At 29.1% G+C, this 16,970-nt stretch overlaps 2 protein-coding genes across 2 annotated transcripts in view; both read left to right on the top strand.

Annotated features, from left to right (window-relative positions):
- LOC111676448 (dorsal-ventral patterning protein tolloid) overlaps window positions 1–2,210 on the top strand; it is a 55,962-nt gene extending 53,752 nt beyond the window's left edge. Inside the window, exons 12-13 of the mRNA XM_046950146.1 lie at window positions 178–431; window positions 504–2,210. Of these exons, the coding sequence (XP_046806102.1) occupies window positions 178–431; window positions 504–800 (551 nt within the window). The 3' untranslated portion in view covers window positions 801–2,210. The remainder of the gene's footprint in view (window positions 1–177; window positions 432–503) is intronic.
- A 3,707-nt stretch (window positions 2,211–5,917) lies between these two features.
- Window positions 5,918–15,876, top strand: LOC111676440 (dorsal-ventral patterning protein tolloid). The gene is made up of 12 exons (XM_023437349.2): window positions 5,918–6,345; window positions 6,419–6,765; window positions 7,584–7,691; window positions 9,124–9,402; window positions 9,472–10,099; window positions 11,298–11,496; window positions 13,198–13,459; window positions 13,537–13,742; window positions 13,853–14,215; window positions 14,455–14,922; window positions 14,995–15,248; window positions 15,309–15,876. Exons 1-12 carry the CDS (start codon window positions 6,154–6,156, stop codon window positions 15,594–15,596), a joined length of 3,594 nt encoding a protein of 1,197 aa, XP_023293117.2. The 5' UTR covers window positions 5,918–6,153; the 3' UTR covers window positions 15,597–15,876.
- The last annotated feature ends 1,094 nt before the right edge of the window (window positions 15,877–16,970 follow it).

The raw sequence follows: 16,970 nt of genomic DNA, 5'->3' as shown, positions 1-16,970 counted from the left end.
TAAGAGCGATTCCAACACCTAAGCAATTCGTCAAAAATCAGACCTGAAACGCTGATTTATAAGTGTTAAACGTAAAAATTTGGTGGTAGATGGCGTCTTAATGATATATTTTAAAAAAGATATTTCTTGTGAAAATTTTCCTTAAATATAATTTTTTTTATTCGGTACCTCTTCTAGCTTGCGGCGGCTATTTAAGGGCTACAAATCAAGTGCAACAATTCTATTCACACTCACGTTTCGGCAACCATAACTATGATACAAATATGGATTGTGAATGGACAATACAAGCTCCTCCCAGCAGCAATGTACAATTAATATTCCTAACCTTCGATTTGGAGAATAGTGAAAATTGTACATACGATTATGTGCAAGTATTTTCAGGCATGGAAGATACCAGTGGACCCATGTATGGACAATATTGTGGCAATATAGTAAGTTAAAAAGAACAAACTTTTAAACTCTGAATACAAAAACTAATTTTAACAATTTTTATTAACAAACAGATACCTCAGGATATTATCTCTCTAACGGACTCTTTGCTGGTGCGTTTTAAAACCGATAGCACTATAGACATGAAAGGTTTCTCTGCCTCTTATGTGGCTGTGGATCCTTTCGAAAATAGTGATGAAGATCCAACATCTTATAGTTCAGAAATGGTAACACCATTTCCAGGTTCCTTAAAATCAATATACAAGGAAGAAGAATCCCAGGAGACCGATGATTATAATGATTTCAATGAAAATCAATTAGTTATTAATAGTCCATATTATACACGCAATCGATATCAAAATAGATACTAAAACTCTAAAGTAACAAAGATTTTTTCTTTAAACTTAACACTTAGAGAAAAATTTAAAAAAATATAGAACACGTAAACCAAATAAAAATTTGACAATATAATTGACTTAAAAAAAATATTTTTCTGTTTAAAAATTTATAACAAAAAAAAATTAACATATGTACGTATATGTAGTTTATATATCATTATTAAACACTTAAGCATATCAGAATAAAAACTTTTAGTAAGACTTACCCGGCAAACAGATATTAAACAAAGGTCTTGGTATAAAACTAAGATTTGAGGTTAATGTGAATTTTTATTTTGGAAAAATATCTCTTGTTAATACAAGTTTATTTACGAATATGTATGTAGCTATTAAGTACAATTTACTTAATGACAAAAAAAAACTTTTTTTAATATATAATTTAGTTTAACTATCTAGTCTTATTACCTCAAGCTCCGGTTATATAGTTTATCGGCAATCTTTACGATAAACAAATAACCAGATATGGAGAAAATAAGACTTATAGTTGGGTTTATTATTTTAAGTTTTAGGTTATAATTTTTTAAATATATTTAACTAAATAATTGTAAAGTAGCTATAGACTGAGAAAAAACACATATACTTACTCGAACAAAATATATATAAAAAAATGTCAAAACTATGGAGTCGTTATTTTGAAATATTATTTAAAAAAGTTTGATATACGTAAATTTAGTAAAAATATATTATTATCTACACACGTTAATATAATTTGTTTTAAAATAACTGACAAGTTAATAATTAAACTGACAGTTAATTTGAACTATTTGAGATTCTTTAATAAAAGCAAAAGTTTTCTTGTAATTAATACCGATAACTGATTGATTTAATAAAATATTTTAAAACTTTTATTTCGTATAAAATTTAAAAATAAAATTCATCTACCACAACATATCTGATTATTCGTTATAACATGAAAAACAAGCCCAAAACATATAATTTTCTCAGTGTAGTATCCTTTATAAGAAATTCTAAAACAATAACATGTTTAAAACAGAATATTTTGTAAGTACGTGTGTCCATGTGCAATAATAGAATTTATTTATGTCTGATTTTATTTCCTCTCTTCCGGAAAGAAAACAATCAAACCTAAAATTCTAAAAAATTATTTATTACACAAGAAAAATAAAAAAAAAATTAAAAAAAATTTATTACCAAAAAAATGATGAAAATAACATTTTATGAATTGAAAATGAAAACAATAATTAGTTTTTAAGGATATAACAAAATTAAAATCTCTATAACTATTAACTCTTTCTATTAAAGATAGATTTTATTTTCGACAAAAAACAAAAACGATTTTGCATTTAACATTTTTTTGAAACCAAAAAGAAATATACATAAAAATTTCAAAAAAGGAAAACATGTTAATATTTTTAACTTAGATTAAATTAAAAGAGAAAAAAAAATAAACAACCTAGAAGAAATAATAAAAACGATAAAACATAAATATTTACATAAAAACATTACGTTTTCTTTTATATATAATAATACATAAATGTTACAAATTCTAGTTTTTAGATTTAAACAAATATAAAAAAACAATAAAAATATTTCAAAATAAATTAGAAGATTTTTCCAATTAAACGTATAAAGAAAGAAAATTGTTTTACTGTTAACTGGGTGGAAACATTTTGGTCACTAACATTAGTAACAAAATGTTCCTTCCATTCCCTATAGAGATTAGTTAGATGTAGTTGAGTTCTAGTCCAGTTTTAGTTCTAGTTCAGATTAATTCAGTTTTAGTTCAGTTCTAGTTCAGTTCTAGTTCAGTTCTAGTTCAGTTCTAGTTCAGTTCTAGTTCAGTTCTAGTTCAGTTCTAGTTCAGTTCTAGTTCAGTTCTAGTTCAGTTCTAGTTCAGTTCTAGTTCAGTTCTAGTTCAGTTCTAGTTCAGTTCTAGTTCAGTTCTAGTTCAGTTCTAGTTCAGTTCTAGTTCAGTTCTAGTTCAGTTCTAGTTCTAGTTCAGTTCTAGTTCAGTTCCAATTCAGTCCTAATTTAGTTCTAGTTCAGTTCCAATTCAGTCCTAATTTAGTTCCAGTTCAGTTCTAATTTAGTTCCAGTTCAGTTGTTTATCGAAACTAAAAAGAAAACTCAAACAAGGAAGACTTAATGATTGAATTTTTTACAAAGATGAAACTCAAGTGTTCTTCATAACCGAACTGCACTGTCCATAAATATTGTTTACAAATAAAGTCAAGCGGCATTTAACTCATTTGTTTAGTTTTTATAGGAGGTGTCATCAATAATTTTACAATGCGGCTGCAGCTCATGCCAGTTTAATGTTAAATTAATTATATTTTATTACAGCGCGCACACTGTAGCCATCAGCAACATCATTCTCAGCATCATTATCACCATGTTACGGCAATGGCACTAAAAGTAGCAGTCACTGCTGTATCATCAATATGTATCTTGTCCCATATATTCTTAACCATGCATCAAATCCATTTAGTAAAAATCGTGATTGTAATTACTACTACCTCTTTTATAATTTGATTGCCAGTTTAAAGCGCCTCTAAAGCACTAATTAGCTTAAGTATGAGTATTATGACGGCTAACGAGACTATAAGAGATGTTCTTTATGATGAGGAAGAAAAAAAATATTATCGTCTACCTGTTGGCATACCTGTTCGAGAATGTTTAAAGATTGTGCATGTGGTTAAAAGTTCTTTTTTTATTATTATTTGTCTGAGAGCTTCTCCCACACTATTAGGCGTATGAGTATGAGTGAGTGAATAATGAACGGGTTGCTTTTGATATTGGTGATCTGCTCTGGTGATCTTCTCTTTTTCTTAGCGTATTCGTGTGTACAATTGTCTGTGTTCAACGAGCCTCTTTTTATGTGTTTCCTTCAGTTGTATGTTTTTTCTTTTAAAGGCACGTGTTCGCTGGAAGACAAAAAGGCTTTGAAAATGTAAACCTAATAAGTTATGATCTTATTTAAAGCATAAAAAACGAAGGAGAGAAAGAAATATTGAAAAAATAACTATCGAAAAATTTCCATGATTCCACATAAATACACATAGAGAAATTGATAACGATCATATTCTTTATCGTGTTTTCTACTACAACAATAGTCTAATTCATTTTCAATTTTTTAACATTATCTGTCAAGATCATTATTACTAAGATGTTTGATTCTGTCTTTAAATTAAAAAAAAAAATTAGTACCATATGTCTCTCTTTTGAAATTTAATTTGTTCAATTATCTCCAATGATGATTGATTATCCAATCTCACTATGGTTATGCAAATAGAGTTTAAATTTCTTTATTGATTTCCCATTTGAACCAAAAGATGTAACCTTCAATTTCTCTCAGTGTCTTCCTCCAAAAAAATAAAATAAAATACACAACCACAAAACTTAACAATGAAAACTTATCTGAAGTTGGCGCTTGCAATCCCTACTTCATACTTATACGCCAACAACGCTACGATGACTCCTATCAAGTAAAGAGACAGACGGATCTAGCTCGTAAGTAAATACCACAATGAATATTTTTTTCTTTCTGCTATGCGTACAATTGAATGGTGAAAACAATTATTATTGGTTTGTTTACGATTTCTTACGTGCTGTAAATATCATAGTATATGATCATATTACATTAAGTATGTTCGTTCTTACTACATGTTGCAACATAAACTACTCGTATAACAAAAATATAATAAAAAACAATAAAAAAAAATAAAAAAGCGTATCATCATAACCTTTAGGGAGTTTTTGAAAAAAGTTTGCTTCCAAAAACCGCAACAACAACAATAAGAGTAATAAAAACAACATCAAAGAAAGGTTGCTGCTTGGATTTTTGTATTTTTGGTTGCAAGACTTAGAGGTATTGTTTATGAAAATAAGCCAGAATTTTGTATGGAATTTTTTGATATAAACTCTGCACAATAGGATAATATTGAATACAGAAATATAGTGTAGATTCTTAAATTGTGAGACTTTGAAAATGGGGGAGGAACATTAATATTGTTCATAACTTTAATGGTAAAATAGTTCTAGTTAAGTTCTACTATCCAGAGATACTCAGTTGTATTTAATTCAGGTTCTGTTCTAGTTCAGTTCTAGTTTAATTTAGGTCCTGTTCTAGTTCAGGTCTAGTTCAGTTCTAGTTCAGTTCTAGTTCAGTTCTAGTTCAGTTCTAGTTCAGTTCTAGTTCAGTTCTAGTTCAGTTCTAGTTCTAGTTCAGTTCTAGTTCAGTTCTAGTTCAGTTCTAGTTCAGTTCTAGTTCAGTTCTAGTTCAGTTCTAGTTCATTTCTAGTTCATTTCTAGTTCAGTTCTAGTTCAGTTCTTCAGGGTTCTTACTCAAAGAAGCGAAACGTTCGAACATCTCTGACATTTCATCTTAATGCTTTTAGAAGTTTTCTGCAGCAATGGCGAATGATAGTATTTTTTTACATTTGAAATCTTATCAGAATGACGATAACCCTGCATATGTAGTTTTAAATTTTCCAAATGTCCTGCCAACTCCACATGATAGCTTGTATATTAAAAACAATTAAGAATCTCTGAGGTTTGAATACAAAAACACCACAATGATGATCCTCTTTAAACAAGAACTGATACTTTGGTGTATTTGATATGAAGAAAACAAATATAAAGGTGTGTGACGATGAGGTATGTACGACGACTAACTACAAAAGTATTTGTGCATAAAGGGGATCTTTGTGCGATTATGTGTGTGTGTGTGTTTGTAAGATGAGCTCGCGATCTTGTATAGATTATATTCGTATTAATAAGTAAGATACTCGTACCCTTAACCGAAAAATATGTGTATTTGCTGTTAAAGAGGCTGTTGATGTTAACATAGATACGTACGTACGGCTTATCCCAACATTTATGAATCCATGTGGATGTCCGTCCAACCGCCTAATGATCTTTATGTGTTTGCGTGTGTGTGTATGTTTGAGTGAAGATGCCTTTTTATGATTCTTAAGATTTCGGTAGAATATTTATGCGACAGTGTGTATGTATGTGTGTCTGAACTTATTTGTTTGTTTGTTTTATATTTTTACCTTTTTACCTTTTGTTAGTTTTTATGTTTTTCGGTTAAAGATACAAATTTCTATATTATGAGCATGTTGCGTGTGTTATACGATCAGTAAGAGATTTCTATTCAAAGAGTGAAGTTAAAAGACAAAAATACCGAAAGAACAAAAAACGATATTTTAAATATAAAATTGAATAATATTTATTTAAGATAAATTTAAGAATTTATTGCAACAACAGTAACGATAAAAACGTTTTAAACAAACACAAATAACAATATTTACATTTAAGTGTTTTTAGTGTTATTTGCTTAAAAGTGTTAAAGAAAAAACAAAGTATGATATTTTGTAAAATGATCTATGTGTTTTTATGTGGTTTTCTACTACTACTAACAAATGTAAATGGCTTTAATTTTGGTTTTCCTTCAAAAAGTTTTATAAAAATGCCCGAGGATCTACAAGTAGATCCCGATGGTTATTTTGATATTGTTGAAAAGCCAGAACAGTTTATACAGATAGATAAGCAAATTGTAAGTTTTAAAATAGATATTTTATTTAACAAATCGATAACGTAAATAATTGTTATTTTTCTATAATTTTAAGGCTCCCAACACTAAAGGAAATGTCGCTGGCAAATCACCTGCCCATGTTCAGCATTTGCTTGAATTGGCGGCTGCAGAAGCGGACAAAGAAGCTTCGATTTCTTCTAAAAAATCACGCAAAAAAACACAAAATCATTTGCCAGCTTTTATGTTTAACAGCGATGTGTCAAAAATACAATCGAATGCCAAGAATATTGAACATGATACACATCACAATTTCTTTTATGAACGCAATATCATAGTCGAACCCAGCGTGCCACCAGAGAAACTTCTAATGGAGAAAAAAGATAAAGGCGATGACTCGCAAGGCATACCAAAAGAGAAACTAAGACAAATGACATTGAAAAGGTAAGTTAAAATATATTATTAGAAATTTGTTATATTAAGGAAAAGAAATCTTAAATAAAATAGCAGCCAGCAGGTGTTTTGTTTTAGACTCTTTAAGAAATAAATACAGTTTTTGAAAAACAAACAACTCTTAATGAAGTGATAAATTGCTGATCATTATTAAATGTTAGAATTCATTTTTTTTAAATTATCAAGTTTATAGTATTCTCTTATTAATTGCTCTTTATTAAATATTTATATTCCTGGCTCTCTTTAATTTCCTTTATTTATGCTCTTTGAATTTCCTTTCGATCGTTCATTCACTTCACAATTAAGAGCATTTCACACATCCACCCCTTAAACGAGTGTTATTGTTTCGCCCTTAAACACTTTAAGAAGATCTCAAGTGTTTTTACCTGTAAGTCATCACAGCACGATTATTTCAAGTGTTTTATGACACACACTCACTCTTACACAAATTAACAACGGTCATAAACTGCACACACAAATTCGCAAACATAAAAACACACTTTTCTTTTCAATTAACAAGGATTTCCAGCAGGGTTTTTCCCTTAAATATCTAGCCATTATGAATGTTTAATATATTTCTTAGAATTTCCACATACACACACAACAAAATTCTTTGACTATTGTTTGTGGCAATTCCCTGGAAAATCCCATCGAATTTTCAATTGAGATTAACAATTTATACCTGCTGAGTGATTTCAAGTACCTATAGGATTTAAAACCTATTAAAAATATATCTACAATCTACCGAAATGATCTATAATAGTATGTTAAAGTTTTCTAATGTTCTTTGTTTTATTGTATATTTACAGGCGTTTGTTTAAACAGCTCAAGGGTCGCAAGGTGCGTGGACCCAAGAGACACAAAAAGCGTAGTAATCAAGCTGCGCAAAAACACAAGAAGGCAAAATTGCTAAACAGGTAAAACGTGTAATTTTAAGTGGAAGTAGTTAATTAATTAAGTTTTAATTATAAAGGTAAATTTAGAGGTTATTTAGGAATAAAGGTTAAAATTTTTAAGGATGTTGAGTCTTCCAGATCATATTAATCAAAATCAAGTTCTTTAGTCCATAAATTAATTAATCAATTTAGTTTTTTTATAATTGATTTCATTTGTTTATAAATGGTCCTTCGTTACCCAAGACAATTTTGGCAAGATTTTTCGTTAATCGCAAAATTTTTGATATGTATGTGCCACGTCAATTAGTTTCTCTGCTTTTCCAGTTATCGTGACAATAAAATGTTCAGTTTCAGACGAAAGTTAAAAAATTAATTTCTTTGCTTTTCCAGATATTGGTACATATCGAAAGTTTGTTCTTCTTTATTCGATAGTTCTTCCTTCTGAACTTATTAGATTATCTGGGGTTCTAATTTAGAAAAAATGTCTTAAAATTTCATAAGTTCCCCCGACAATTGCTCTTTGCTGTGAAGCAAACCGATTTACTATTCCGAATATCAACTAAGCGAAAGTTGTTGAAACTCTCACCAATTATTACAACAAACACTTTAGCAAATATTCTTTGTCATTTTACTCTCATTAAAACCCTTCTGGTTGCCACTGATCTAGACTAGGCTAAGAGAGTAACTTAAAAGACAGTGAGTTTATGGTAACAACTTATCTTATCTTCAATGTGAAAGTTCGATTCGTTCACCATCTTTTCTAGTTTTCAAAAAATTGTTTAAATTAAAAAAATATCGATAAAATTTTATTTAAATAAAATTTTATAAAAATATAGTTTTAAAACTTGTTAACTGAAATAATAAAGGTCAAAGATCACAAATGAAATATTAAAGGTCAAAGGTCACAAATTTGTATTTATCATAATCCTATAGAACCAATTTTCTATAATTTATACTTATTTGTTCATTTGTTTAATCTTTCAAATATTATAAACTAATAAAGTTGTTGTTGTTGTGATCATCTTTTCCAGAAATTAGTAAGAGTCGAAAACACAATTTTTATCGTACCCGGTTCACTTTTTGTGACATTCGAATAACTATGTATATCTCGGGTGGCGGACACTTGACTTTTGGCAACTTATTAAAAACATAAAAAAATGATAACGAAACTAATTTTGATTTCACAAAAACCTTTAAATGAAACGAATTTGTGTCCTTAAATTTGACATCTAAACATTGTACTAAAAACACAAAAGTTTTTTAATTTAAAATTATTAATTGAAATTGTTTATTTAAATGATATTAGCTATATAAAAGTAGTAGTATTGTAAATTTAAAAAAAAGTATATTGATCTCTGTAAAACTAAATAAATTTTAAAATTTAAAAAATAAATTTAACAAAAATTTAAAACAAAATTTCTTTTTTTGTCTTATTTGTATTACATTACTCTAGTCCTCCCCTACTAATGCAGCATAATGATTTAATTCTGGATGACAGCAGCACACAAAATGATGTTATAAATCGTCCAAAGCGTGCTGTAACTGCTAAAAAAGAAAGAATCTGGGATTATGGTGTCATACCGTATGAAATTGATCATATTTTTAGTGGAGCACACAAGGCTCTCTTCAAGCAGGCTATGAGACATTGGGAAAATTTTACTTGTATCAAGTTTGTGGAAAGAGATCCTAAAGTTCATCCAAATTATATATATTTTACCATAAAAAATTGTGGGTAAGTAAAAAAAAATTAAATAAAAGCCTCCTGATAGAGAAATTAACATTTACACATTTTCTTTAACAGCTGCTGTTCTTTTGTGGGTAAACGTGGCAATGGCCGTCAAGCCATTTCTATTGGACGTAATTGTGAAAAATTTGGCATTGTGGTGCATGAACTGGGTCATGTTGTGGGCTTTTGGCATGAACACACACGCACAGATCGTGATCAACATATTATAATTAATAAGGCGAATATAATGAAGGGTCAAGAATATAATTTCGATGTTTTATCACCCGAAGATGTGGATTCACTGGGTTTACCCTATGATTACAATTCTATTATGCACTATGCTCGTAATACTTTTTCGAAAAGTGTTTATCTGGATACTATACAACCTTTAGGTGTGCGTGAGCATGAAAAGATTGAAATTGGCCAACGTATTAAGTTGAGTAAGGGTGATATAGCTCAGGCCAATTTGCTATATAAATGTGCCACCTGTGGACGTACTTTTCAACAGAATGCGGGTCATATTGTTGCTCCTCATTATAGTTATAAGAGTGGTAGTGGTAATGATCTGAATGATGAGATCGAAGGTAGTGGCAGTGATGGTGATTATGATTTTAATGGAGACTTCGATAAATCGTTAGAGTCTTGCGAATGGCGTATAACGGCTACGAATGGTGAGCGGATTATATTGCAGTTGCATCAAGTGGTAAGTTGAAAAATGTTTTTTTATATATATTTTCTCTTGAGAATCCTCCAAACAGCTTTAAAATTCCAATGCATTATTATAGTAAAACACAATTAAAAATTTCGATGTTTTCAAAAGTTCTGAACCGATTTCTATAAAAATGTTACACATTGCAGAGTAAATCATGTTTCTACCTTTTACAAATTTAGAAACAAGATTTTCACATAACTTGAGATATGTGCATTTTTACATTTGCAACAGAATGCATATTTTACAATTTAAATTTAAAATAGTTTCAAAATTTTGAACTAAATATCTTTAATAATTCTATTGTCAAAAAGTACTTTTTGAGATATAAAACAAATCCTGTATTTTCGGCCTATTTTCTAGCAATTTAAGACCACATTCTTTGCTTTTTTCCACAATTTCTAAAACAAATTACTAGAAAAGTACTTTTTGAATAAAGTTTAACATATTTGCCTCAAAATAACATTTTTAAAAAAAAAGTAATTAAAAGTACTTTTTAATACTTTACGAAATACGAAGTAAAATTGATTTCCAACTTAAACTTTTAAGTTCGCAATTTTGTATAAAAATGGAAGAGGTTTAAAAATGGTACTTTATAAAAATAAAAAAGTACCATTAGAAGGGCATTTCTGACGCTTTTATAAAATTTTATTTCAATAATTTTTGTAAAACTTTGCATGATATAGAAACCTAACATTTTATGTTAATTTAAAAAAAGTACTTTTTGGTAGGTTTAATGAATTAAAGTACTTTTTATGAACGAAATACTTCTGATCAGATCAAAAGTAATACTAATATATATTTTAAGGTCCATGTTTGATATTTAAAATACAATTAATCAAATATTTAGAAAAATAAGTGTAAAAATTTGTATTTTATTTTTTTTAACAAATTTCTATTAAATTCTTTTGTTTTTATGATTTTATTTCATTAAATTTTGTTATAAAAGTTAAAAAAGCAGAACATTTGTCAAAATTTCCAAAATATTGTTAAGTTTGAATGAAAACATGCTAAGTCTAGTAATGTAAAAACAAATTAATAGAATAAATACCCACAATTGATAAAATTTAACACTTTAATTTAATTTTAATACATTTATTAGCCAAAAATTATAGTGAAAATATATTAAGTCCACTTTTTATATAATAAGTTAATTGCAAAATTAAATAATATAAAATTTTTCTTATTTCAGAACCTCTTTCTTTCCCCTGACTGCACAGAAGATTATGTGGAAATACGTGATGGTTATTGGCATAAATCCCCCGTTATACAACGTTTATGTGGGAATCATACATCTGTAACTATAAAAAGTGACTCTAGTCGTATGCTGATTAGTTATGTTAATCGACGTAGTATTAAAGGTTTTCGCGGTTTTATAGCTGATTTTGAGGGTAAGTGAATATCACTTTATTTTCCTTCTCTCTAATAAACAAATGACAAATTTATTGCCAACGACAAAAAACAAAGATAAACAAACCATAAACCAAAAATATCAAACAATATATGGGTTTATGTTTGTGAAAAGGGTAAACAGGTGGTGTTTATGGTCCTTACAATAAAAGTACTAAAACAAAGTGCTTACGTAGTCATTTGTTATGTGTTACATTTATGTAATATTTCTATGCGTAGTCCTATTTAACAAGTTTAGTTTATAATGTATGTACTTCCTTTATTTCCTATGAATTATGTTTGTATAAGTGCTGTGTTTCCAAAAGCAAATACTTTATTTGAACAAAAAACTTTTTTTTGCTGCAAATTAGTTGCGGACTATTAAGCAAAAATATAATAATTGTTGATTTATATACTAAACAATACTGTGTTTACAGCGACAAACATTTTATTATTGTTTAATAAAGTTGGCAGGAAAAGTTTTTTTTTTTTAAAGGGGGACACTTTAAGTGGATATTAAAAAGCTGTTTAAATGGATTTATGTTTAGAACAAAAGTTCTTAAAATTATTTTGCTGTATTACTGTAAACCACTTTTACTTTTTAAAATTGCAATAATTAATCATATTTGAGACATTTTAATCAGCTGTTGTCGAAAAAAAACCTTAGAATATTTGAAAGCAATTAAATGTTAGCCTATTTTTTGGCTGTAAAAACTCGTAAATTTATTACAATGTAAACTTTTAGAAGTATTTTTTTAGATTAAGTACAAGTTTTACTAAACATACAATGTTTTTGCATTAAAAACCATTTATCTTCAAAATAAGAAATTTAAGTAATATGTAGCTGAAAAATATACTATACTTTTTGTTAAATTCACATCCTAAAAGTATGCCACAAATGCTTTTTATTATGTAAGATCCTCATTGATTCTATTCATTCTCTGCAGAAATTATTGGTGTACTTGATCCGTTTAGTAGTCCTATGAAATGAATTTATGGATCACATTCATCTTTTGTTTTTTTTTTTTTTGAAAATAACATGGTCTACAGTTTGCAGTAAATGGGGCCATGTTGGGGTTCATGTATCCCAATAATTTAAACAAAAGAGTCGTTTTGGAATTACTCCGATGTAATGCATATATGGATTACGTGGGCCTCACTTAGGACATCACTATGTTCAATGGAGTATGTTTTTTCCGCATACATTTAGATTATTTTTGGACCAGTCCTATTCCTTTTAGGAGTACTCTTTACACGTGTTTGCTGAGTAGCTTTGATTTTTGCAGAGTCTTATACATTGATCTTTATTAAAATGGCACAAGAATGATCTAAAAAATGACTTTTTAAAATTTTTTAAATCCCAGAAAGTCATTTTTGAGAATTTTGTTAATCAAAATTAAAATGAATTAAAAAGATATAAAAAGAAACCAATACCATCTTAGTTTTTAAAGTTTGGCAGTTTGTCATTTAATAAAGTCTTCTTGAAATCCCTAGATAAACCTTCGAGAAAATCACATAAATTGATCAAAATGTTTTACGTCAGTTTTTGAAGTTTAACCGTTTGTCGGTTAAAATAATCTTCTCGAAATCCTGACGATATAAGACAAACATTCTGCAACTTTTCTATTGAAATTTTCCGAAAATATTATAATCCATTTTTATAAAATATATTAAACTAATATCTTATTTAATTGTTCTTTTAGTGGTCTGTGGTGGTGATATTTTTCTAACCGAAGATCGGCGCATAGATTCACCCAACTATCCTCTAGAGTACTTTCCCGACAAAGAGTGTATTTGGCGTATAACTGTACCCGATAATCATCAAGTGGCCTTAAAGTTTCAATCATTTGAGTTGGAAAATCACGACAATTGCATTTACGATTATGTAGAGATCAGAGATGGCAATAGTTCCGAGTCCAAACTAATAGGAATATTCTGTGGCTACAAATTACCGCCAAATATAAAGTAAGTTAAAAAAAAACGAATTTAAAAAAAACATTAAATAATATTTTTCTCTTTTTTTTTGCCAAACTCTTTAACAGAACCAATAGCAATCAAATGTATTTGAAATTTGTATCGGATGGCTCAGTACAAAAAGTTGGCTTTTCAGCTGTTTTCATGAAGGAAGTCGATGAATGTAAATTTGACAATCATGGCTGTGAACACGAATGTATAAATACTTTGGGGAGCTATCAGTGTGGTTGTTTTGCCGGCTATGAATTGCAGCCAAATGGCAGGACGTGTGAAGGTAGGTGGTAGTAGAAATAATATTTGAAAATGCTATATTCAAATATGTATGTATAGGTTTTCAGATTACGAAGATTTATGTTTTATATTGTTATTTTATTTGTTTTACAGATGCTTGTGGTGGTATCATTGATGCCAGTGTGGGCAGTGGTATGGTTAACTCACCCTCTTGGCCTGATGTTTATCCCATTTCAAAGGAATGCATTTGGGAAATTGTAGCACCCGCTAATCATGCAGTTTTTCTAAATTTTACTGCTTTCGATTTGGAAGGCACAAAGTTTCAATATACCGAATGTAATTATGATTATTTGGTGATTTATTCGAAGTTGAGGGATAATAGATTGAAGAAAATTGGTGTTTATTGTGGTCATGAAATACCTCCTATTATTAATTCGGAGCAGAGTATTTTACGTTTGGAATTCTTTTCGGATAAATCGGTACAGCATACGGGATTTTCGGCGAAATTTCAAATAGGTAAGTGAAATATTTTAAATATTTTTTTTATTTTATTTATAACTTAAAGAAAAAAGTTTGGACAAAAACTGCTGGAAGTGTCAGGATTAACTAAACAACAATCTTTTATTAAGAAAAAAGAGTTTTATTTGCAACAATAAAATTTTTGTTAATTTAAATGAATCAAAATGAAATAAATCAAAAAAATTCTATAAAAAGTTCCAATAACTAACAATCCCTTCCTTTGCATTTTCTTTCAGATACCGACGAGTGCAGCATCAACAATGGGGGCTGTCAACATCATTGTCGCAATACTTTCGGTTCGTACATTTGTAGTTGTCGTAACGGTTATACGCTACATGAAAATCGTCATAATTGCACGGAAACCAAGTGTAAATTTGAAATAACCAATCCCTATGGTGTCATCTCCAGTCCAAGATATCCAGAGGATTATCCTCGTAATATCTATTGTTATTGGCATTTTCGTACAGTCTTGGGTCATCGTGTCCAATTGACATTCCATGAATTTCAATTGGAAAATCATCAAGAATGTATTTATGATTTTGTGGCTATACATGATGGTAAATCGGAAAATAGTTCAACATTGGGTATATATTGTGGAGGTAGGGAACCGTATGCTGTAGTCGCTTCCTCCAATGATATGTTTATGGTTTTGAAAACGGATGCAGGTTTGCAGCGTAAGGGTTTCTTTGCTACCTATTCTACGGGTAAGTTCTTTTTTTGGAGCAAAAACTATCGAAAGTACTTTTTCTTATATATTGATGTTTTCATTTTTACAGAATGTGGTGGCTATTTAAGAGCCACAAATCACTCTCAAATATTCTATTCTCATCCACGTTATGGTTCAAGACCTTATAAACGTAATATGTATTGTAATTGGCGCATACAATCGGATCCAGAGAGTAGTGTTAAAATTAAATTTTTACACTTTGAAATTGAATATTCCGAGAGATGTGATTATGATTCTTTGGAAATATCGGAGGAACAAAGTTTTCAGCGTAATACCAATCATGGTAAATACTGTGGCAATAGGGTAAGTTACTTAAAAAACATTCTTTTTAAATATCTTAATAATTTTATTGCTTTTTTTTAGAAACCACCTGTTATAGTATCCTATTCCGATACAATTTTAATACGTTTTCAATCGGATGAGAGCACCTCCCTTAAAGGTTTTGCCATCTCTTTCATGGCCGTTGAACCCCCCGATGATGATAATGGTGATGATTTTATGTCGGTTACTCCTTTTCCCGGTTACATGAAATCAGTCTATTATTCCTCTGAGTCTCAAAGTTCTGAAGATGAAGATGATGATGATCACTACAAAGATAATAGAGGTTATACACCATATCGAACAGCCAGTCAACGTTTTCGTTTAAATTAATTTGTATTTCTATGTAAAAGTTTTGTTTAAGTTTAAATTTATACAAATTGCAGGTTTTAGTTTGTAAACTATTTAAAAGGGAGAAGAGGAGTTAGCTTGATTAAGTACCAGTTCATACAAATTTTGTTAGTTTTTTTTTTTTTTTGTTCTCTAATTGATATTAAATGCTTTAGATAGTTGTTGAATTTTATTTTATTATATTATTGTCTGTGTATTATTTGCATTTTATTGTAAATATTTATTTTAAGTTTTTTTTTTTAATTTTATTGCTCGGTAAGATAATAGATTTGTTTGTAGTTTTAAAGTGTATGTTTTTGTATGTAGATATTGTTTAATAAAATTTAGTTGTAATTTAAATAAAATAAAAAAGTTACGTGTAAAAAATGTATTTTAATTTGTTTTTCTTTTTTTTAAATAACTTTGGGTTTAATAAAATAAGTAAAAATATTGTAAAAAGGAATATAAATAAATTAACCTTTTTTGAAAGCAAAAATTTTAAAATGTTAAATTATTTCACAGTAGTTCTACAAATAGCCAATGCAACCGAACAGAACAATCCAATAGAACGTCTAACCACCTGGTTGGGTCTAATTCCATTTTCATCACGCTTGTACTTCTCGTAAAAAATGTGTCCTCTTTGTCCCCAAGTAATCTAAAAAGTGGACACTTAAAAAAAAAAACATTAAGCAAAAATATTATTGTCGTGTATTATTTCTTTTGTATTAGCTTGTCAACTGCCTCTTAGTAAACTATGATGTTTGACTACCTCGTAGGAGAACAATATTTGAATATCATTTTTGTCTCCCCTTTGTCCCTTAGTAATTAAAAAAGTGACTTAAGCTAAAATGTTATTTTTGTGTCTTGATTCAGTTGGATTAGCTTATCGACTGCCTCTTAGTAATCTTAGAGTGACGATTGACTACCCTGTAGGACAAGCACATGTTAAAATAGCTAGTCACCTAGTGACTAGGACATGCAAAGTAACAAAATTCTGCCGAATTATAGTTCCAGTGTAGGAATTATTTACTACACTAAATGGATAACTGACTTTGGTCGAATATTGAAGAAAAAATCCTAAGGCGCGTGCGAAAAACATCTACTTTCCCCTTATAACTCTTATCAAAGATTTATTGAACACATTTTGCATTAAAATTTATATGAATGTCTTTCATATTCGGCAGGTCATAAAACATACAGTTTGGAAGCTACTGAACAGTTGATAGTACTTTATTACAGTAAAGACACTTTTAAAGGTTTCGAACCTGACTAAATCTACGTGCAACTACCAATCACAAGAGGGCGCTTTATTGCCAAATACTAGAGATGAAAGCGTAACGTGATGTTTTCACACAATAAATTATAAATAAAAAGGGA

This window comes from Lucilia cuprina, chromosome 4 (assembly GCF_022045245.1).
Source record: "Lucilia cuprina isolate Lc7/37 chromosome 4, ASM2204524v1, whole genome shotgun sequence".
In the NCBI taxonomy this organism is placed as follows: Eukaryota; Metazoa; Arthropoda; class Insecta; order Diptera; family Calliphoridae; genus Lucilia; species Lucilia cuprina.
Note: the sequence above shows the minus strand (reverse complement) of the source record. Positions and strands in the feature narration are given on the sequence as shown.